At 33.8% G+C, this 23654-nt stretch overlaps 1 protein-coding gene across 6 annotated transcripts in view; it reads right to left on the bottom strand.

Moving 5' to 3' along the window:
• Window positions 1–23654, bottom strand: part of LOC149800249 (uncharacterized) — a 192272-nt gene that overhangs the window by 65164 nt on the left and 103454 nt on the right. For 4 of the 6 annotated variants that reach the window (XM_089959826.1, XM_089959828.1, XM_089959829.1 and 1 more), the window contains exons 16-19: window positions 21773–21838; window positions 20409–20521; window positions 15225–15383; window positions 13077–13091 (exon numbers count right to left, since the gene is read on the bottom strand). In XM_089959826.1, coding sequence (XP_089815952.1) covers window positions 13077–13091; window positions 15225–15383; window positions 20409–20521; window positions 21773–21838 — 353 coding nt within the window. The remainder of the gene's footprint in view (window positions 1–13076; window positions 13092–15224; window positions 15384–20408; window positions 20522–21772; window positions 21839–23654) is intronic. The other 2 variants (XM_089959827.1, XM_089959825.1) reach the window with 1 other exon arrangement.

Raw genomic sequence — 23654 nt, forward strand, 5'->3', positions numbered from 1 at the left:
CTATTTCCTTTGGTGTCAAAGAATCTAATTGATGTTTTCAATCAAAATAATGGAGGGGCCCCGAGTGGCCGAGTGGTCTAAAGCGCTCTCTGTTACGGATCACTGTCATCTCACCTCTGTCTGCGTGGGTTCGAGTCTCGGATTCAGCCAATGTGGATATGTGAGAAAGCTTGCCAGTAGCTTCTTGAGGGTCGGTGGTTCTTTCCGGGGATTTTCCGGTTTCTTCCTCCACCATTAATACTGGCTGTCATGTATAGCCTATCGTGTGCTGAAAAAGGGCGTTAAACCCTACAACAACAACAACAAAAAAATCAAAATAATGCAATGCTGAAATACATGAAATATCAACATGAGGACCAAAAATGGCACATGATACCACCAATATGAGGCTACTTGCTTTTTACACAATTTGTTTCGGGCTAAGACAAACATACATACCAATTTCCTCGAAATCATTTAGAGACAAATTCAATTTTTCCCAGAAATGAAATGCAGGAGTAAATCTATTTTTAATAGCATTAACCTTGAACTTAATGTTTCAGACTCCAAATCAATAGGGCTATTTCTTAGGTAAAAGGACTACAATGCATGTACCAAGTTTTGCTAAGTTGGTTAAAAGGACTTAAGATTTGATCCCAAATGAAATGCAATGGCCAAATCTACCTTTAGTAATAGTGACCTTGACCTTGAAAACACACACAGAAATGCAAGTTTTTTCTGGTCAGAAGGCACAAAGTTTCATGCAGATGCATTATGTATGCTGTAGTTATTACTGGAAATAAAATTCAATGGCCAAATCTATATTTAGTGACAGTAACCTAGATGTTGAAGATAATAACCCTCCAAAATCATTAGTTTTTCCGAGGCTAAGGTAAACTATTAATGAATTCTGTTATGTGAAACGTAAGTTACTATCTTCAAAATGAAATGCTTAGTCAAAATCTATTTTAAGCAACAGTTACCTTGACCTTGAAGCTAATGACTGCCACCCCAGCCCCCCTCCAAACAAGAATTTATCCAGTGCTAAGAGAAACAAATGTTGTAAATTTTGCTGAATTTAATGTTATGTGGAACTTAAGATATCATCACAGACAAAATCTATTTGAGCAACAATTACCTTGACCTCTAAGCTACCGATCCCAAAATAAAGAGGGTAATTCCTTAGGCAAAAGAGGATACATGCATTATGCTGCATTGACATCTGTAATACAGAACTTACATTCTCATCTGGAAGCCAACACTAATGCTCACCTACCTACCCACACAAACAATGGTAAAACTATAATACCCTTCATCTTTTGCTGGCAGGATATCAAAAGTAATTCTAAAATATGCCAATTTTTCTTTTCATTTTTAAATGTTGATTTTTGGGCATTTGTCTCATATTTAGCATGACTTCACATCAACAGGAATCTGTAACAGATCTGCAAAATTCTAAAAGAAATTTGCTGAAATAGATTCTTCAGTTCAAATGTGATCCATATTTTTAAAACTGGGACTCTTAATTTTGGAAGAAGACCTCATTTGTTAAGGTCAGCATTCTAAATTTTTTTCTTCCTAGAAGTGTGAGAGAAACCCTGTTTTTAATCCACTTATGGGAAATATTTGAAAACTAAAAAGGACAACATATTTAATAAATTTATCATGAAAGGTTTGCCGAGTTGAAAATAAGTAAATCGTAAAATGTTTGGGAACTTTTGTGAATTTAGTGAGAAACTTCAATTCCACATTTTATATTTACATTAATAAAAACACAACATGCAAACTGCCCAATAAAAAGCTCATCAGAATTTCAATTCATTAGTATGCTGGTTACAATAAATTAATGAAAATGGAATCAAATTAAAATATGATTTATAGTTTATAAAAAGGTCAAGGATTATTTGCCAATACAATCTGCAAAACCAGCATGTGATGGGAAAAACTGATTTTTCAAAAGACATTTCGTTAGTATACCATGGGAAATACAATGTCCAATCAATTAAAGGAATCAAATTGGAGAGGGCAGTTGGATTGCCCATTGCCTGATCCAAAGCTGAAGAAAATAAATGTGTGTGTGTGATAAGGATTTTTAACGTAGCTTTAACAATTTTTCAGTCTTATCACTACAATGTCTTCAGTGTGGCAGTTTATAGAGATGTCTAGCACTGGGACATCATGCCACAGACACGTAGCATGATGTCCCACCCAGTCACATTATCCTGACACCAGGCCGACCAGTCCTAACACTGACCTCTTAATGCTGAGAGCCAAGTGAGGTAGCTGTTAGTACCATTTTTGTAAGTCTTTGATATGACTTGGCTGGGTTCGAACCCATGACCTCCCATTTCCGAGGCAGACACTCTAACCACTGGGCCACCAGAGCGGTCAAGAAAATAAATAAATAAATCGTAATTAATGAGAATCTTTTGAAAATAACAATAACAATAATACTGTTCTTGTGATTTTAAAATCTCCATTTTAATTTTAGACTCAAGTACTGTAAAGTGTCGAATTTTAAATAAGTATTGAACCTTAAAGTTGAATGCAGTGTTAAACTTGAAAGGCAAGCATTTACAACTCATTGAGATTTGACCAGGGCATCACAATGCTGTCCTGAGAAAGTAAACATTTGAGCTAACAACCATAACCGTTTGATAGGAACCCATGTCAAATAGTCATTTTCAAAGGGAAGTTGATTGCAACATAGTTCAGGAATTCTAGGGTCTCCAAAATCTGACAAAAGAAATAATTATCTTGGGAAAAATTTAGGAACCACTGCGTACGATTGGTCAGAGTAAATTAATGCATACACTTTGTGAATTTTTAAAGTGAAGACCTTGGTCGAAATTCTTTAGTCCAAAATTTCTCAGACAGGAGAAGTTTGGCTTTGAGGAAGCCTAAAAAGAATAGTGCTTTCCTCGTTAAACAAGAAAAGGGGACCAGGTGGCAGTCTTGTAAGAAAAGACAGGTGTTTAGTGCTAGGATGCACAATTTCTGAAAGAGAACAGTATTAAGGTAGGCAATTTTAATTTTTCATGTGATTTTCTATTTTTTATTGTTTGTTTGTGCAAATGTGTTTGATATGAATAGAGTCCATATTATGTATTGTTTATTCCATTTCTTGGAAATCTGTTGATGCTAGAGTTGTTATGCAATTTATTTGATTTTACAGTTACTAGTAAGTTCATTCATAGAATTGACGGATTGCATGTGTCATTGTGATTCAAATTTTCATATGTTCAGGATTTCATAGGGTTATATGAAATAATTTCCTTTGTCTGTTAGGATGATAATGATTATCGTGAGTTAATGATAATCACATGTTTATATCTGATTCTGCAATGTCTGAATAATCTTTTAGGTTAGGGATTGCTGTGAGCTAGAATTTTGTGAATGTGTATGCAATAGTAATTGAGCATGTGGTAGTGTAGGTAAAGAGATATGGTAATGTAAGATACACCACTCACATGTTAATTTATTGTCTGTCGCTGGGAAGTGAGAGTGATGATCTATTGAATTAGGTCAGAATTTATGCAGTGTTTGGATAGCTAGTTATGCTTCTGAGTAATGTAAGTGAGGGAATTTTATGTATGTATAGAAAGTGATATGTAGAGAGATTTAGGGGTAATTTTGTCCTTTAAGGAAACAGATTTCTGGGAGAGACAGGACAGTCCAAAGACATAAGTCAAAAGTCCAGAAATAGATGACGTGTTCAGAATAAAAGTCTAGGAAGTCCAGGAAGAGATGAAGCATTCAGAATAGGAAGACTAGAGAATAGGAAGACATGATACACAGTTCACGAGAGGAAGGTGACGCAATGAGTCATGAACATTGAGCTCTTTTCACCACTTGTTATTATGATGAAATAAATCCAAATTAGACACTGGTATTAAATTCTGTTGACATAACTTAGATTGAATTAGAGTTGCCGCTATTAACTGTTGTTGATTAAATTTTGTTATTTTTCTTGTCTAAGGGGGCTCGTATTGCATTATTTCTTCCCAATAGTCTTGCTCAGTTCATACAGAGATGCCTTATTCCCTGGACCTGCATATGTAATGATATAACATTTGCTATGTATTAGATTGTTTGCAGTTCAAATGATTGGTCAATTTATACAGAAAAGTTTCATATAACGGTGCATTTATTTTCCTTGAAAATTTTAATCTAATTTACATATTTTCAGCTTTTATAAATGTTCTGATAATTTCTCATGACCATTGTTTTGATTAATAAAAAAAAAATTGTTGTTGAAAGTAAATGAGAGCTTTCCAGGGCATAAACTCATTGTAGTAGTTCACAGTAATCAGCACTGACTGATGGTGTGTGCCAACAGACACTTTCTAACTGCCAGTGTTTGCCTTGGACATATACTTTCATACTGACATTGATGTTTCAAACATATAATATGCATAGAAAACAATGTTTATTGCAAAGGTGAACCAAAATCAGCAGTTGACACATAAACAATCAGTAACTGACATATCAAAATCAGTGACTTTCACATCAAAATCAGTGAATGACACATCAAAATCAGTGAATGACACATCAAAATCAGTGATTGACACATCAAAATCAGTGATTGACACATCAAAATCAGTGACTGACACATCAAACTATCCCATATGAGTACCATAAGCACTCATAAGTCTGACACAACTGCAAACAACATAGACCCTGGTATGCCATCAGGGGCATGGACAGGATTTGTCTGCCCTAGGAAAAATTCTCCAGTAGGCCCCTCTGAATTACAAATTTTCTTCTCTTCAGTGGTAAGCCCCCTGAACATTGTAGGCCCCTGGAATTTTGTCTAAGTTGTTGTACCATGTCTATGACCCTTTACAAAATGGACCCAGATCTGCCAGTGTATAATGTTCTGGCAGATCAGGGTCTATATTGTTTTGGTAAATTGATTAGTCCTAACAAACTGCATAATGTGCCAGCAGATCTGGCTCTATGCAGTTTGTAAGGACTAATCAGTTTACCAAAGCAATATAGAACCTGATCTGCCAGAACATTATACACTGGCTAATATAGGCTATTAACATTGTACTGTTAAATGGGGGATTTATTTTTTAGTTTCTTGTAGACAAAATGTGAAGGTCATACAGAAAAACCTTAAAATTATTTATCAAGATTCTGGAATATTTCCTTTTTAGTCTCATACCCAAATTTCTTAATATATTATAACATGTAGATAATACGTGAATACAGTTCCTTTTTAAAACTAGTGAGGATTGCATGTGCATCTGTTAAATATGTGAATACAGTTCCTTTTTAAAACTAGTGAGGATAGCATGTGCATCTGTTAAATATGTGAATACAGTTCCTTTTTAAAACTAGTGAGGATAGCATGTGCATCTGTTAAATATGTGAATACAGTTCCTTTTTAAAACTAGTGAGGATAGCATGTGCATCTATTAAATATGTGAATACAGTTCCTTTTTAAAACTAGTGAGGATAGCATGTGCATCTGTTAAATATGTAAATATAGTTCCTTTTTAAAACTAGTGATGATAGCATGTGCATCTGTTAAATATGTGAATACAGTTCCTTTTTAAAACTAGTGAGGATAGCATGTGCATCTGTTAAATATGTGAATACAGTTCCTTTTTAAAACTAGTGAGGATAGCATGTGTTAAATATGTGAATATAGTTCCTTTTTAAATCTAGTGAGGATAGCATGTGCATCTGTTAAATATGTGAATACAGTTCCTTTTTAAAACTAGTGAGGTTAGCATGTGCATCTGTTAAATATGTGAATACAGTTCCTTTTTAAAACTAGTGAGGATAGCATGTGCATCTGTTAAATATGTAAATATAGTTCCTTTTTAAAACTAGTGATGATAGCATGTGCATCTGTTAAATATGTGAATACAGTTCTTTTTTAAAACTAGTGAGGATAGCATGTGCATCTGTTAAATATGTGAATACAGTTCCTTTTTAAAACTAGTGAGGATAGCATGTGCATCTGTTAAATATATGAATAAAGTTCCTTTTTAAAACTAGTGAGGATAGCATGTGCATCTGTTAAATATGTGAATGTGAAACTTATCAGGACAAGTAGATTTTGAAGTTTCTATATTTATGCTTATCAACCAAAGTCAACAAAATAGAACAACGAAAAGGGTTTATGAATGAAGACCTGATTTACATCTTATTTTCTTATACACATACATGTGTTTATCTTGGGTAGGAAGGTCACCGTTTCTAGTATGTGATTATTAGTTGGATATTAGTGCAGATTTGTTCATTAGTATGTAGTGTTTTACCAAGATGGCAGTGTACTGCATATATGTTAGTATGTAGTGTTTTACCAAGCCAGAAGTGTACTGCATAGATGTTAGTATGTAGTGTTTTACCAAGATGGCAGTGTACTGCATATATGTTAGTATGTAGTGTTTTACCAAGCCAGCAGTGTACAATATAGATGTTAGTATGTAGTGTTTTACCAAGCTGGCATTATACTGCACCGATGTTAGTATGTACTGTGCCCTACCAAACTGAGAAATACTTAAGAGTGGTGTCCCTCAAGTGGATCAGAAAAATACTTAGGAGAGGTGGCCCTCAAGTGAATCAGAAAAATACTCGAGAATGGTGGCCCTCAAGTGGACAGAAAAATATCAACGTGCACTAAAGACTATACATCAAACAATAATACAAGGTCAAAGACATGACCATGACCATTTCCCAGTGTAACCATGGTAACAAAAACGGGATGTGATGACAGGTGCACATATACCTTCTTGAAAATAGCTTTGTGAAGTATCTTCTCAATGGGCTGAAACTGTGGAATGGAGACATGAATGTGTTAGACAATTAAATGCACCTTTACTAAATTAGTATTCTTTCTAAACCTGAAAAGTTTGATAAGCAACATTTCTCAGCATTGTAACTAATAAATGATTTGACATATTTTGCCAGAAATGCAACAGTTAAAGTTTAAGTGCTAATAATGTACAGTTATTGTCATATTTATAACTAATAATGTAGACAGTTATTGTCATACAGTTATTGTCATATTTATAATTAATAATGTAGACAGTTATTGTCATATTTATAACTAATAATGTAGACAGTTATTGTCATATTTATAACTAATAATGCAGACAGTTATTGTCATATTTATAACTAATAATGTAGACAGTTATTGTCAAATTTATAACTAATAATGCAGACAGTTATTGTCATATTTATAACCAATAATGTAGACAGTTATTGTCATACAGTTATTGTCATATTTATAACTAATAATGTAGACAGTTATTGTCATATTTATAACTAATAATGTAAACAGTTATTGTCATATTTATAATTAATAATGTAAACAGTTATTGTCATATTTATAGCTAATAATGCAGACAGTTATTGTCATATTTATAGCTAATAATGCAGACAGTTATTGTCATACAGTTATTGTCATATTTATAACTAATAATGTAGACAGTTATTGTCATATTTATAACTAATAATGTAAACAGTTATTGTCATATTTATAACTAATAATGTAAACAGATTGATTTACAAGATAATGATATTAATAATAAACATGTAAATATCAACATTTCATTTCATACACTGTCAAACGAATCTCACTGTTTTAAATAACACTAATGTGTATTAAACTTACATGTGTATTTACTAGAAATATAGTCACCATCGACTGCAGTCTTCCTCAGGTTCTATTCAAACATCATTATATAAACCAAACAGGTTATATTATGAGCTTTTAGAAAATAAAGACAATAAAATCAGACAGAATCATGTTTTCTGTTTTCCTTGCAATGATTAGATAACCTGGGAATGTCTTCAAGGGAATGATTGGATAACCTGTGAATGTCTTCAAGGGAATGATTGGATAACCTGTGAATGTCTTCAAGGGAATGATTGGATAACCTGTGAATGTCTTCAAGGGAATGATTGGATAACCTGTGAATGTCTTCAAGGGAATGATTGGATAACCTGTGAATGCCTTCAAGGGAATGATTGGATAACCTGTGAATGTCTTTAAGGGAATGATTAGATAACCTGTGAATGTCTTCAAGGGAATGATTGGATAACCTGTGAATGTCTTCAAGGGAATGATTGGATAACCTGTGAATGTCTTCAAGGGAATGATTGGATAACCTTTGAATGTCTCCAAGGGAATGACTGGATAACCTGTGAACGTCTCCAAGGGAATGATTAGATAACCTGTGATTGTCTTCAAGGGAATCATTGGATAACCTGTGAATGTCTTCAAGAGAATGATTGGATAACCTTTGAATGTTATCTTATCCATGTCTATGTCTAAAGAAACAGAATTTTATCTCAGAATGCTGAAAGTAGCAAGAAAAAAGTAAGTAATTTTAAAAAGAGAATCATACTAACTGAAATTTTCAAACTTTCTAAGTCTAGAAGTCTTGTGAAACCTTAGTGTTACATAATGGAGTCTACAGGATTGTTGGCGATATCTGATTTCTCCTCTTTTTGAAAATATAATAATTCCTGTTTTCTTATTGTGTACAAGTACACACCATATGAGTAAGCTTACAATTAGCTAACACAATAATTTTTCCCTGATAATTTTGTAAATATGATAATGTTTGAACAATAAACAAGATACAAAAGAATCAAATAGGCTGCCATTTCTATCTGCAAAGAAAAAACATATATATATATATATATATATATATATATATATATATATATATATATATATATATGTATATATATATTCAAAGTTTAGTGGTGCTAAGACAGTGTCTGACAGTCTCTGATGTTTTATTTTGATAATCAGCTGCCATATTTGCTATCTCACAGACTGGTTCTTTAATTCCTGTTCATTTAGTAATAAATTCAAAACTTAGTTTGAGCAAAACAGTATGTATGGAATCAGTCTATGAAGGCTTGTTCTGCAGAAATGGTGCCTAATTGCCATTATAAAACCTCACAGATACTAACAAACAATATTTTAGTAGAACCAAATTTAGCATTTACATACTTTTAGTTTAAGGTTACAAAATGTAAACCTATTTGACTGATGCAAACATTAACATAGGAATGAAATTATCACAGAAAAATGCAAGTATTAGCTATGCAGAAGTTGTCTATACAATAACTCTTTCCTGCTTGTTGATATGTCAATGAGTCAAATCTTGATTAATATCCAAATCCACTGGGAGATATGGATTTTGTCCACATAATTAGCTGTCTGTATAATTTATAAATTTGTATCAAAGAAATACTGAATACAAGGGATACTTTGCTGTTCTAAGTGATCGCGAAGAAGAAATATTGGTAGAATAATTCATTCTACGCTGTATCTGCACTAGAGCTTCCTGATGGAGGAGGGTGAAATATCATTTTTAGCAAATTTCAATTCCCCCCCCATGTTTTTAAGCAAAGCCACATGTATTCTGTACCATACACAACAATTTCTTCTGTCTTGATAATGAGTAGCGTAAATACATAAGAATTAGGGATCTGAGGAGCAATGTCTCAGCTGTAAACCAAGCTTGGGTATGACTTTAAAAACAAGAAATGTGTACATGGAACATGAATGTCCCAACCGAAATTCCTGTATGGACATGGTAACACTAAATATCCCAACCAAAATTCCTGTATGGACATGGGTAGCACTAAATGTCCCCACTAAAATTCCTGTATTGACATGGGTAACACTAAATGTTCCAACCAAAACTAATGTATGGACATGGGTAACACTAAATGTCCCAACCAAAATTCTTGTATGGACATGGGTAACACTAAATGTCCCAACCAAAATTCCTGTATGGACATGAGTAAGACTAAATGTCCCAACCAAAATTCCTGTATGGACATAGGTGACAACACCAGTATCGACATGGGTAACACTAAATGTCCCAACCAAAATTCCTGTATCGACATGGGTAACACTAAATGTCCCAACCAAAATTCCTGTATTGACATGGGTAACACTAAATGTCCCAACCAAAATTCCTGTATCGACATGGGTAACACTAAATGTCCCAACCAAAATTCCTGTATGGACATAGGTGACAACACCAGTATCGACATGGGTAACACTAAATGTCCCAACCAAAATTCCTGTATCGACATGGGTAACACTAAATGTCCCAACCAAAATTCCTGTATGGACATGAGTAAGACTAAATGTCCCAACCAAAATTCCTGTAAGGACACAGGTAACACTAAATGTCCCAACCAAAACACCAGTATCAACATGGGTAATACTAAATGCCCCAACCAAAATTCCTGTATGAACAAGGGTAACACTAAATGCCCCAACCAAACATCCTGCATGGAGATGGGTAACACTAAATGTCCCAACCAAAATTCCTGTACGGACATGGGTAACAGTAAATGTTCCAACCAAAATTCTTGTATGGACATGAGTAACACTAAACATCCCAACCAAAATTCCTGTATGGACACAGGTAACACTAAATGTCCCAATCAAAATTCCTGTATGGACATGGGTAACACTAAATGTCAAAACCAAAATTCCTGTATGGACATGGGTAACACTAAATGCCCCAACCAAAATTCCTGTACGGACATGGGTAACACTAAATGTCAAAATCAAAATTCCTGTATGGACATGGGTAACACTAAATGTCCCAACCAAAATTCCTGTACAGACATGGGTAACACTAAATGTCCCTACCACAGTTGTTGTAGGTAAGAGAAATACTTCAAGTACATCAAAGATTTGAAAATATTAACAAATTGGTGGGTTCAAGTCATACACATCTGCATAAGATCAAATGAAAGAACATAACTCTGGAGATACTGTGGTTTGTGTTTGTTTTGACTATCATAAAAATACAAAACTAAATAATTTTTATATTTTTTTAAATATGTTTTTTTAGGTCGCATGAGAATTTATATTAACATCTGAAACATTACTGGAGGAAATGCTGGATTTTCTACTAATGTTTCAAGTATTACCATCTGTGAAATAATATCCAAAAAAGATAGGATATAATTATTTGCCTATCTATACCTACTTCATGCATTCACACTTGACTATTAAACAACAGGTGGTGCCCTGTCAAGATAATAGGAAACATGGCAGTGAAAAAGACAGGTACAAGAAATAATAGGAAAGGTAGAAAAAAAGTGAAAGAGTGTCAGTCTACATTTTGTCTCTTCATACTCAGGCCACCCAATGACCGGGGGAGTGAAGAGATAAATGTACCTCCACCAGTACATCTCTAAGAATCACTAGGCTTTACTTGTAGCTAAGGACTGCGTTTGAAAATGATCATGGAAACCTGCTGCTTGTGAGGTTCCAAGTCAGGAGCATTTGCAACTGTTGCCGGTAATTGTTCTATATACCTATGATGTATGGAAAAAAAGTCTAAATCTGAGCTGCCTCCCTTGAAATATAAAAAATGGACTGAAAGACAAGTGGAACTTCACTCTGTTAGTACCTGCAGTAAGATCATAAAGGTTTGTTGATAGTTTTAGCATTACGCTATGGTTGCTAAAAAGGAATGGATACTATACCACAAGGCATGCAGAGCCTGAAATCCTGACAAGCATGAAATCATAACCATGTTGATGAGGACAATGTGACTGTCACTGTGGTTGGAAAGTGACACCATGTCTCTCAGTCTGCTACCACAGATAAGACAATACACAGTAGTGACAAAATATTACCAAAGGTAGGACATTAAATACAAAGTAGTGACAAGATATTACCATAGACAAGAAAATAAATGCACAGCAGTTATGAGAAATTACCACAGGCAAGACAATAAATACAAAGTAGTGACAAGATATTACCACAGACAAGACAATAAATACAAAGTAGTGACAAGATATTACAACAGACAAGACAATAAATACACAGCAGTTATGAGAAATTACCACAGGCAAGACAATAAATACAAAGTAGTGACAAGATATTACCACAGACAAGACAATAAATACAAAGTAGTGACAAGATATTACCACCGACAAGATAATAAATACAAAGTAGTGACAAGATATTACCACAGACAAGACAATAAATACAAAGTAGTGACAAGAAATTACAACAGACAAGACAATAAATACACAGCAGTTATGAGAAATTACCACAGGCAAGACAATAAATACACAGTAGTGACAGGAAATTACAACAGACAAGACAATAAATACACAGTAGTTATGAGAAATTATCACAGGCAAGACAATAAATACACAGTAGTGATGAGAAATTATCACAGGCAAGACAATAAATATACAGTAGTGACAAGAAATTAGCACAGGCAAGGCAATAAATACACAATAGTGACAAGAAATTACAACAGACAAGACAATAAATAAACAGTAATGACAAGATATTACCACAGGCAAGACAATAAATACACAGCAGTGACAAGATATTACCACAGGCAAGACAATAAATACATAGTAATTACAAAATTACCACAAGCAAGACAATAAATACACAGTAATGAAAAGAAATTACCACAGGCAAGTCAATAAGTACACAGTCATGATCAGACATTAGGCCTGAAAATCATAAATCTCTGAGTTTGAGTTTGTGATTGAGTTTCCACTATCAGCCAATCAGAAACTACCTTCCAAAAAGAAAATTTGTGATTGGTCAAAATAAAATCTCAAGCTGAAGAGTTGTATGATCTGGTCAGGATTTACTATTATGTATCATGCTGTCATACAAGATCATTATTTATCTAGCATGTATCTAGTGAGGATAGGGGTATACACAAGAGGCTGAAAATTAATGAGGGCTGTTTGAGACGAAGTTGACATTTGAAAAGGTGGTCCAACCTATTCCTACATTCAAGTTTCAAAAACTTCATACCAGTCGTGGCCCCTCAAGCTACTTGCAAGCTGCACAAATATAACCCTTATCAGATATTTAGGTATTGCGACATACCAAACAGAAGTTTATAATTTTCTGATGGATCCTGATGATACACCAGATTTAGGCTGATACAATGAGAGCAAGAAATACACATTCCTGAAAAACAGCAAGGACAGATCATACTATAATCTATGAATGACATTTGATAGGTAAAGAAATACTAAGTACTAAGGAAGTCCTCAAGGTATCTATTTTAAAGTAAGCTCTTCATCAACATCATCATCATACTTACATTGTAACTCTTAACCTGGAAGCATAAATCCTAATGGTAGAAAAATGTAAAATGCTAATATGCAAGCAAAATGACAATTCTACACTTGTGCCATACATCTATGGTACATCTGTTCTGCAAAATGACAATTCTACACTTCTACCATACATCTATGTACATCTGTACTGCAAAATGACAATTCTACACTTCTACCATACATGTACATCTGTACTGCAAAATGACAATTCTACACTTCTACCATACATCTATGTACATCTGTACTGCAAAATGACAATTCTACACTTCTACCATACATCTATAGTACATCTGTACTGCAATATGACAATTCTACACTTCTACCATACATCTATGTACATCTGTACTGCACTAATGACAATTCTACACTTCTACCATACATCTATGTACATCTGTACTGCAAAATGACAATTCTACACTTCTACCATACATGTACATCTGTACTGCAAAATGACAATTCTACACTTCTACCATACATCTATAGTACATCTGCACTAATATGGTGCTGCTAGCTTCCTCATTTATTTATTTCTGTAACTGATCAAAATACAAGACCCTTTATTCTCCACACAGTTGCTAATATTATTTGCAAAAATGGAATTTGGTCAAGTTATTCCTTTGTGTAAAAAATAAGCAAGAAAACCAAAGCAGCTATGCAATTTCACATCTCTGTGCATGTTAATGTGTGTCAAATATGGAAACACTCCAGTGTTGATATGGCAACCTTAAAATATTAGGAAATGACTGGGGTTTTGTGCGTGGTACGCAGATGAACATGAAAATCTGAGTGGGGATGGTGATGGTGAGATGGGGAGAGGGAGAATCTACTGAGAATTTTCAATTATTAAAGGGGTACAAATACTTTTTGACCTTTTGGTTGTAACAAATAATGAATGTAAACATCCAACAATAAAATGATGTAACCTTCAAAATGTTTAGAATAGACATATTTTTAAATATTAGTGCTAACAAAAATATCTTTTTTCTGCAACACCACAAATAATGATATATTTGAAACTATATGAATTTAAATTATATAAAACATATGTGGGGGAATAGTTTTCTCATTTATTCATTACAATCTGAAGATGTTCCATTCAGAATACCAAATGGTGAAATACATGAAACTGAGGATGTTCCATTTGGAATACTTAATGGTGAATACATAGAACTGAGGATTTTCTATTTTGAATACTTAATGGTGAATACATGGAATTCAGGATGTTCCATTGGAATACTTGATGGTGAATACATAGAACTGAAGATGTTCCATTTGGAATACTAATGATAAAATACATAAAACTGAGGATGTTCAATTTGGAATACTTAATGGTGAATACATAGAACTGAGGATGTTCAATTTGGAATACTAATGGTGAAATACATAGAACTGAGGATGTTCCATTTGGAATACTTAATGGTGAATGCATAGAACTGAGAATGTTCCATTTGGAATACTCAATGGTGAATGCATAGAGCTGAAGATGTTCCATTTTGAAAGGTGAATACTTAGAGCTGAGGATGTTCCATTTGGAATGGTGAAATATGTAAAACTGAGGATGTTCCATCTGGAACACTTAATGGTGAAATACATAAAATTGAGGACGTTCCATTTGGAATACTTAATGGTGAAATGCACAGAACTGAGGACGTTCCATTTGGAATACTTAATGGTGAAATACATAGAACTGAGGATGTTCCATTTGGAATACTTAATGGTGAAATACATAGAACTGAGGATGCTCCATTTGGAATACTTAATGGTGAAATGCACAGAACTGAGGACATTCCATTTGGAATACTTAATGGTGAAATGAACAGAACTGAGGACATTCCATCTGGAATACATAATGGTGAAATGCACAGTACTGATGACGTTCCGTTTGGAATACTTAATGGTGAAATGCACAGAACTGAGGACATTCCATATATTTATTATGTTTTATCATGATTTCATAAGACACTTAGAATTTCTATGTTTCGTTAATATTTTCTTCAAATCTATTTCTGTCACAGATTGTCTGATGGACAGTGTTGGGGAACCCATAGGACAGATGACAGTGATTCTGCTGAGGGCAATTAAGAAAGCTTAGGACCGGATATGACAACTATCTTCAGATCTCAGTACCCTACCTTTTCGAGAGATGTCTCCAGTTTCTTGACCTGGGCACGCAGATCATCACACCTGCTATTTGCAACTTCCAGATCTGCAGACAGCTCCTGGTTCTGAAGTAATGCTTTATTCAGACTGGTTTTCAGTCTCTCCTTGTCTGTCTCCAGGCTGACTCTAGTCTGGAAGATGAATAAATATTGCATGGATGATATTTTTTATTATGCCGACCTTTAGGTTGATTATTTATCTTTTTCTTCACTATTTTGTTTCTTTCTTCTTTGTCTTATTTAACAGCAATTTATCTATGAAATAGTTAAAACCTTAGAGTGAGTGATGCTTGCAGGACAAATATGTCCAGAATGATGTTGCATGGTGTTATGGAGATGTGATGCAAAGTGTTGTTATGGAGATGTGATGCAATGTGTTGTTATGGAGATATGATGCAATGTCTTGTTATGGAGATGTGATGCAAAGTGTTGTTATGGAGATGTGATGCAATGTGTTGTTATGGAGACGTGATGCAATGTGTTGTTATGGAGATGTGATGCAATGTGTTGTTATGGAGATGGGATGCAATGTGTTGTTATGGAGATGTGATGCAATGTGTTGTTATGGAGATGTGATGCAAAGTGTTGTTATGGAGATGTGATGCAATGTGTTTTATGGAGATGTGATGCAATGTGTTGTTATGGAGATGTGATGCAATGTGTTGGTATGGAGATGTGATGCAATGTGTTGTTATGGAGATGTGATGCAATGTGTTGTTATGGAGATGTGATGCAAAGTGTTGTTATGGAGATGTGATGCAATGTGTTGTTATGGAGATGTGATGCAATGTGTTTTATGGAGATGTGATGCAATGTGTTGTTATGGAGATGTGATGCAAAGTGTTGTTATGGAGATGTGATGCAATGTGTTGTTATGGAGATGTGATGCAATGTGTTGGTATGGAGATGTGATGCAATGTGTTGTTATGTAGATGTGATGCAATGTGTTGTTATGGAGATGTGATGCAATGTGTTTTATGGAGATGTGATGCAATGTGTTGTTATGGAGATGTGATGCAATGTGTTTTATGGAGATGTGATGCAATGTGTTGTTATGGAGATGTGATGCAAAGTGTTGTTATGGAGATGTGATGCAATGTGTTGTTATGGAGATGTGATGCAATGTGTTGTTATGGAGATGTGATGCAAAGTGTTGTTATGGAGATGTGATGCAATGTGTTGTTATGGAGATGTGATGCAATGTGTTGGTATGGAGATGTGATGCAATGTGTTGTTATGTAGATGTGATGCAATGTGTTGTTATGGAGATGTGATGCAATGTGTTTTATGGAGATGTGATGCAATGTGTTGTTATGGAGATGTGATGCAATGTGTTTTATGGAGATGTGATGCAATGTGTTGTTATGGAGATGTGATGCAATGTGTTGTTATGGAGATGTGATGCAATGTGTTTTATGGAGATGTGATGCAATGTGTTGTTATGGAGATGTGATGCAATGTGTTGTATGAGTGTTCTTAGACTGTATTGAATAATACCTCTGAATTGCAAGAAACTGTTATATTAGCACTGAATTTGTAAGAGTATAAATCATGGCAACTTTTAGCATGGGATCATTCCTATGACTGAGAACAAATATGATGAATGTTGTCAACACTTACTCATAATGTGTGAGTGTGTGATTTGGATTTTGAACATTGTTCAGTCATATTGCTATGACGTCTGCAGTGTGGCAGTTTATAGTGATGCCTTGCACTGGGGTAACATGTCGCAGGCATGTAGCATGATGTCCCACCCAGTCACATTATCCTGACACCAGGCCAACCAGTACTAACACTAACCTCTTAATGCTGAGTGAAAAGCGAGGCAGCTGTTAGTACCATTTTTGTAAGTGTATGGTATGACTTGGTCGGGGATCAAACCCACGACCTCCTGCAGCCGAGGTGGATGCTCTAACCACTAGAACACTGGAGTGGTCTACTCATAATGAATGCTGTCAACACTTGCTCATGTTATGAGCACTTACTCATGATGAATGCTATGACCACTTATCATTTATTAATTATGAATGCTATGATATGACCACTTACTCATGGTGAATGATATGACCACTTACTCATGGTGAATGCTATGACCACTTACTCAAGGTGAATACTATGACCACTTACTCAAGGTGAATACTATGACCACTTACTCAAGGTGAATACTATGACCACTTACTCATGGTGAATACTATGACCACTTACTCATGGTGAATGCTATGACCACTTACTCATGGTGAATGATATGACCACTTACTCAAGGTGAATGCTATGACTACTTACTCAAGGTGAATACTATGACCACTTACTCAAGGTGAATGATATGACCACTTACTCAAGGTGAATGCTATGAACAATAATTCATGATGAATGCTATGAACAATAATTCATGATGAATGCTATGAACAATAATTCATGATGAATGCTATGAACAATAATTAATGATGAATGCTATGAACAATAATTCATGATGAATGCTATGAACAATAATTCATGATGAATGCTATGAACAATAATTCATGATAAATGCTATGAACAATAATTCATGATAAATGCTATGAACAATAATTCATGATGAATGCTATGAACAATAATTCATGATGAATGCTATGAACAATAATTCATGATGAATGTTATGAACAATAATTCATGATGAATGCTATGAACAATAATTCATGATGAATGCTATGAACAATAATTCATGATGAATGCTATGAACTCTAATTCATGATGAATGCTATGAACAATAATTCACGATGAATGCTATGAACAATAATTCATGATGAATGCTATGAACAATAATTCACGATGAATGCTATGAACAATAATTCATGATGAATGCTATGAACAATAATTCATGATAAATGCTACGAACAATAATTCATGATGAATGCTATGAAGAATAATTCATGATCAGTGCTATGAACAATAATTCATGATGAATGCTATGAAGAATAATTCATGATGAATGCTATGAAGAATAATTCATGATGAATGTTATGAAGAATAATTCATGATGAATGCTATGAACAATAATTCAAGATGAATGCTATGAACAATAATTCATGATGAATGTTATGAACAATAATTCATGATGAATGCTATGCACAATAATTCATGATGAATGCTATGAACAATAGTTCATGATGAATGTTATGAACAATAATTCATGATGAATGCTATGAACAATAATTCATGATGAATGCTATGAACAATAATTCATGATGAATGTTATGAACAATAATTCATGATGAATGCTATGAACAATAATTCATGATGAATGCTATGAACAATAATTCATGATGAATGCTATGAACAATAATTCATGATGAATGCTATGAACTCTGATTCATGATAAATGCTATGAACTCTAATTCATGATGAATGCTATGAACTCTAATTCATGATAATTGCTATGAACTCTAATTCATGATGAATGCTATGAACAATAATTCATGATGAATGCTATGAACAATAATTCATGATAAATGCTATGAACTCTAATTCATGATAAATGCTATGAACTCTAATTCATGATGAATGCTATGAACAATAATTCATGATAAATGCTGACACTAATTCATGATGAATGCTATAAATACTCATGATTAATTCTATGAACACTTATTCATGATGAATGTTATGAACACTTGTTCATGATGAATGCTACCTGACACTGATTCATGATGAATGCTACCTGAGACTGATTCATGATATATGCTATGAACATGTACTCATGATGAATGCCATTAAGAATTACTCATTTTCTTTCTTTCTTTTAATTAACAAAACATGTGCTCAACATTAGAAGACAGCATCAATAACTATAAATACACCCAGTACTATTGCTTGAAGACAGCATCAATAACTATAAATACAACCAGTACTATTGCTTGAAGACAGCATCAATAACTATAAATACATCCAGTACTATTGCTTGAAGACAGCATCAATAACTATACATACACCCAGTACTATTGCCTTCAAATTAATACATTTTATCTAAACACTTCACAAGTAATTCTGCTTAAGCTTGACTGGCTTATTAATAAAAAACATAAATAAACATATTAGAAACTCCATCACCATGACTCAGGGCTGAACTTTAGAACTCAACTGTACTGAATGAATGCATTACCACTTTTAAATCATCTATGCCTAGTTCAATATAAATCTTCAATCTAATTACCTTCCTAGTTTCATAATATTAAAGTTAAGATATTTCTAAACTTAAACATGTATAAGTTAATGAATTAATTAATCTCCAAAATGTATTATCTTGTATCCAATTAACAACAACTTCAGTAAGCTATAACAAGACAACTTGAAATGTCAGGAATTAGGAACCACTCATTGAATCTGGCAGAAAAAAATTACAAACAAGTGGAATAGGGAGTAAATTGCTCACATAAATAAATGCCCACCTCTCCACACTGCACTCCAAACCCATGATGGAGACAAGTCTATATTCAGAAAAGGGTGTAACTCTTGCAAAAATAGTTTCAATATATTGTTTTTGGTCAATATGCATATGTTTTGTGAATGACACTAAAATACAATAAGTTTCATAGCAATGCATTAAAAACTGATGCCTTTTTAAAACTATGTTGCACAATGCATCCAGCAGTAAGTCAGAAAGGGCAATAACTCTAACAAAATTCAAGGAAGCACAAAGAATGGTACATGTATATCTTTACATGACGATTATACTATGTGCCAAATTCACAGCAATCCATTAAATGAAATGTGTTGTATTCACAAGATTCTGTCTTACAGTGCATTCAGCTGCAAGGTAAAAAATAAAAATGGCAGAAATAATGTGATTTTCTGGCTTTTGTGTGTTTAGGCGGTGACAAAAATATTTACCAATATTCATGGCAATCCATCAAAAACTGCAGGAATAGTTGTGCTAATAAATTGTATCATACACTACATACAGCCACAAGACAAATAAAGGACAGTAATAAAACTTGTGGGAACATTATAATTTGTTGATATATGCATCTTCTTCAATCACCATATTACTTACTTAGATTGAAGGCAATCAATGAAACACTGTGGGCTGTTGTTCTAACGAGATTGTCCAGGATGGATGGACACAAGGATTACTATATAACCCCAAAAAAACATGGTATGAAATGCTATTTTATTATTTACCCTGGACTGTGAGTCAATTTTCTCCTCAAGCCACCTGACCTTGGACTGAAGTGAGTCAATTTGACCTCTCTTGGCTGTTATCTCCTTCTGCATCTTGTCTGCAACCTTCACAGCTACACAGTGTATTAAAGAAGAAAATACATAAAACTTAAAATAGGAGGTGATTTATATAAAAAGCTTCATAAATATATTTCTTATATGTTTTTTTAATCATCCATGTAAATGCTTTACTATGGAAGGTGAAATTACTGTGCACCTGATATTTGACAAATTTAATAATAATAAAAAACCAAGTATTTAGTTTTGATAATATTCAGTATATCTAATAAATGAAAAGCTCTGAATGCACACATTATCGAATGAACACACATTACCAAATGAACTATCATTCTGAAATAACTATAACATTTGTCTCTGTCATACCTACTACCTTGTTACACCAGTGACAGCATATCAATACACTAGTCTGAATCTGTAACCAGCTAAAATGAAGAAAACTTGCTACCTTGTTACATCAGTGACAGAGTATTAAGACACTAGTCTGAATCTGTAACCAGCCAAAATGAAGAAAACTTGCTACCTTGTTACACCAGTGACAGAGTATTAAGACACTAGTCTGAATCTGTAACCAGCCAAAATGAAGAAAACTTGCTACCTTGTTACACCAGTGACAGAGTATTAAGACACTAGTCTGAATCTGTAACCAGCCAAAATGAAGAAAACTTACTATCTTGTTACACCAGTGTCAGTGTATCAATACACTAGTCTGAATCTGTAACCAGCTAAAATGAAGAAAACTTACTACCTTGTTACACCAGTGACAGCATATTAATACACTAGTCTGAATCTGTAACCAGCCAAAATGAAGAAAACTTACTACTTTGTTACACCAGTGACAGCGTATTAATACACTAGTCTGAATCTGTAACCAGCCAAAATGAAGAAAACTGAATTGAGTTTCTTCCTATTGCAGGAATGGATTTTATGACTATTTCTGATCATTGCATAGCAGCAACAGCCGATATATTGTATACACTCAATGATAAGTCAGATCTCACCACAAACTGAATAGACCCAGATCTGTTGTTATATAATGACCTAACAAATCTGGGTCTATGCAGTCTGATAAGTTTAAACATTAGAACAAACAACATAGATCCTGATCTTTCACTGCAAAATGTGCTGCCAGATCACAGTCTGACCTGACTTATAAACAGTCCTACATATCATCAATGAATGGGGAAGATGTTACATCTGCTACCAACTTAGCTAGCAGGTGGATGATAATGAAAACCAATTTTTTAAACTATTTTAAGAACCATTTATACATAAGAACTAGAAAATAAAATATTATAAAGGCTTGCCTCTGTTATCGACAGCTTCCTGTCTCTTGAAGGCCTTTTGTGTCAATTTCATGTCATGATCGATTGCTGAAATGTAAAAGTTTCAATATGTTTGATGTTTCTGGAAGAATGTACATTATTATATACATGAGGAAGGGGAATATAGTTGAATGTCATAGAGGGGAATCAATTACCTTCAATTTATATTCATACAAAAGTCAAGATTGTACATAAAACTTTTAAATCACTGGGAATGGGTTTGCTGGTTGGGGCTGTGTCAAGTTACTAGTTAGACATACACTTTTAAGCCTACATACCTATATTTCATCAATACCTTTCTGATTAGAACACCAATTAAGTTAGTCTGTGATGATGATATTTTCTAAGAACAAGATCTGCTATTTTTACTAAAACAAAGTCAAAATATAATTAAACTTTTCAACTCACAGTCCAGAACATACTACTTACCAAAAGTATAACCAGCCATTTTTCAGGAAGATTTTGTAGAAAAATAAACCAAGACTTATACAAAGTTTATAAGAAATACCATTTTTTGTAAATATATATTAAACGAGTGATTGGCCTGAGCTCTACAAATCCACTTGCTTGATGCCTGGGATAAACTCAAATTCAGCTTGAGCAAGTTAAGTTTGTAGTTTACTTGCCTGCAGGTAAATCTAAAAATATTTGGTGAGAGAGAGAGGTTTTGTTCAATTTGTAATGCTTTATGCAGGTAAATCTAAAACATTCAGAGAGAGAGAGAGAGATTTTGTTCAATTTGTAATGCTTTATGCAGGTAAATCTAAAACATTTAGAGAGAGAGAGAGAGAGAGAGAGAGATTTTGTTCAATTTGTAATGCTTTATGCAGGTAAATCTAAAACATTTAGAGAGAGAGAGATTTTGTTCAATTTGTAATGCTTTATGCAGGTAAATCTAAAACATTTAGAGAGAGAGAGATTTTGTTCAATTTGTAATGCTTTATGCAGGTAAATCTAAAACAGAGAGAGAGAGATTTTGTTCAATTTGTAATGCCTTATGCAGGTAAATCTAAAACATTTAGAGAGAGAGAGAGAGATTTTGTTCAATTTGTAATGCTTTATGCAGGTAAATCTGAAACAGAGAGAGAGAGAGAGAGAGAGATTTTGTTCAATTTGTAATGCTTTATGCAGGTAAATCTAAAACAGAGAGAGAGAGAGAGATTTTGTTCAATTTGTAATGCTTTATGCAGGTAAATCTAAAACATTTAGAAAGAGAGAGAGATTTTGTTCAATTTGTAATGCTTTATGCAGGTAAACGTAAAACATTTAGAAAGAGAGAGAGATTTTGTTCAATTTGTAATGCTTTATGCAGGTAAACGTAAAACATTTAGAGAAAGAGAGAGAGAGAGATTTTGTTCAATTTGTAAACACTCAGATTATGATTAAATGTTCTGCAGCCACTGCTAAAAAAAGCCCCAAAAATGATCAAAACAAAAACCAGACAGCAAATCCACTCTCCATAGGGAATGACAATTAAAGGAAATATGCGATCAGATCCCATTATCTGAGAAAAGTTCACTTGGTCTGTTTTGCAAAGAGCATACATAAAGTGGGAAGGAGAATACACTGGTCAAAGTTTCATGACTGCACCTTCGCGGCAGTTTGCAACATAAGTTTAAAAAACCCATTGCATCCTCAAACAATTTTATCTATGAAGTTTTTTTCTCATTAACAAACAATACTAACACATATGTAACAATATTTAAAACATAAAAATACTGCCAAAAACTAAACTGTATCCTTGCTAAAATCAAGTGATTGAATGACATTATAATGTACATGTCTACTTATTCCAACAGTTTGTTATGTCAACATTCTGATTAATGTTTTAATAAAAACTTAAACATCTCTCCTTATTGGCAGT

This window comes from Sinohyriopsis cumingii, chromosome 5, assembly GCF_028554795.1.
Source record: "Sinohyriopsis cumingii isolate HCF-2022 chromosome 5, ASM2855479v2, whole genome shotgun sequence".
Taxonomy (NCBI): domain Eukaryota; kingdom Metazoa; phylum Mollusca; class Bivalvia; order Unionida; family Unionidae; genus Sinohyriopsis; species Sinohyriopsis cumingii.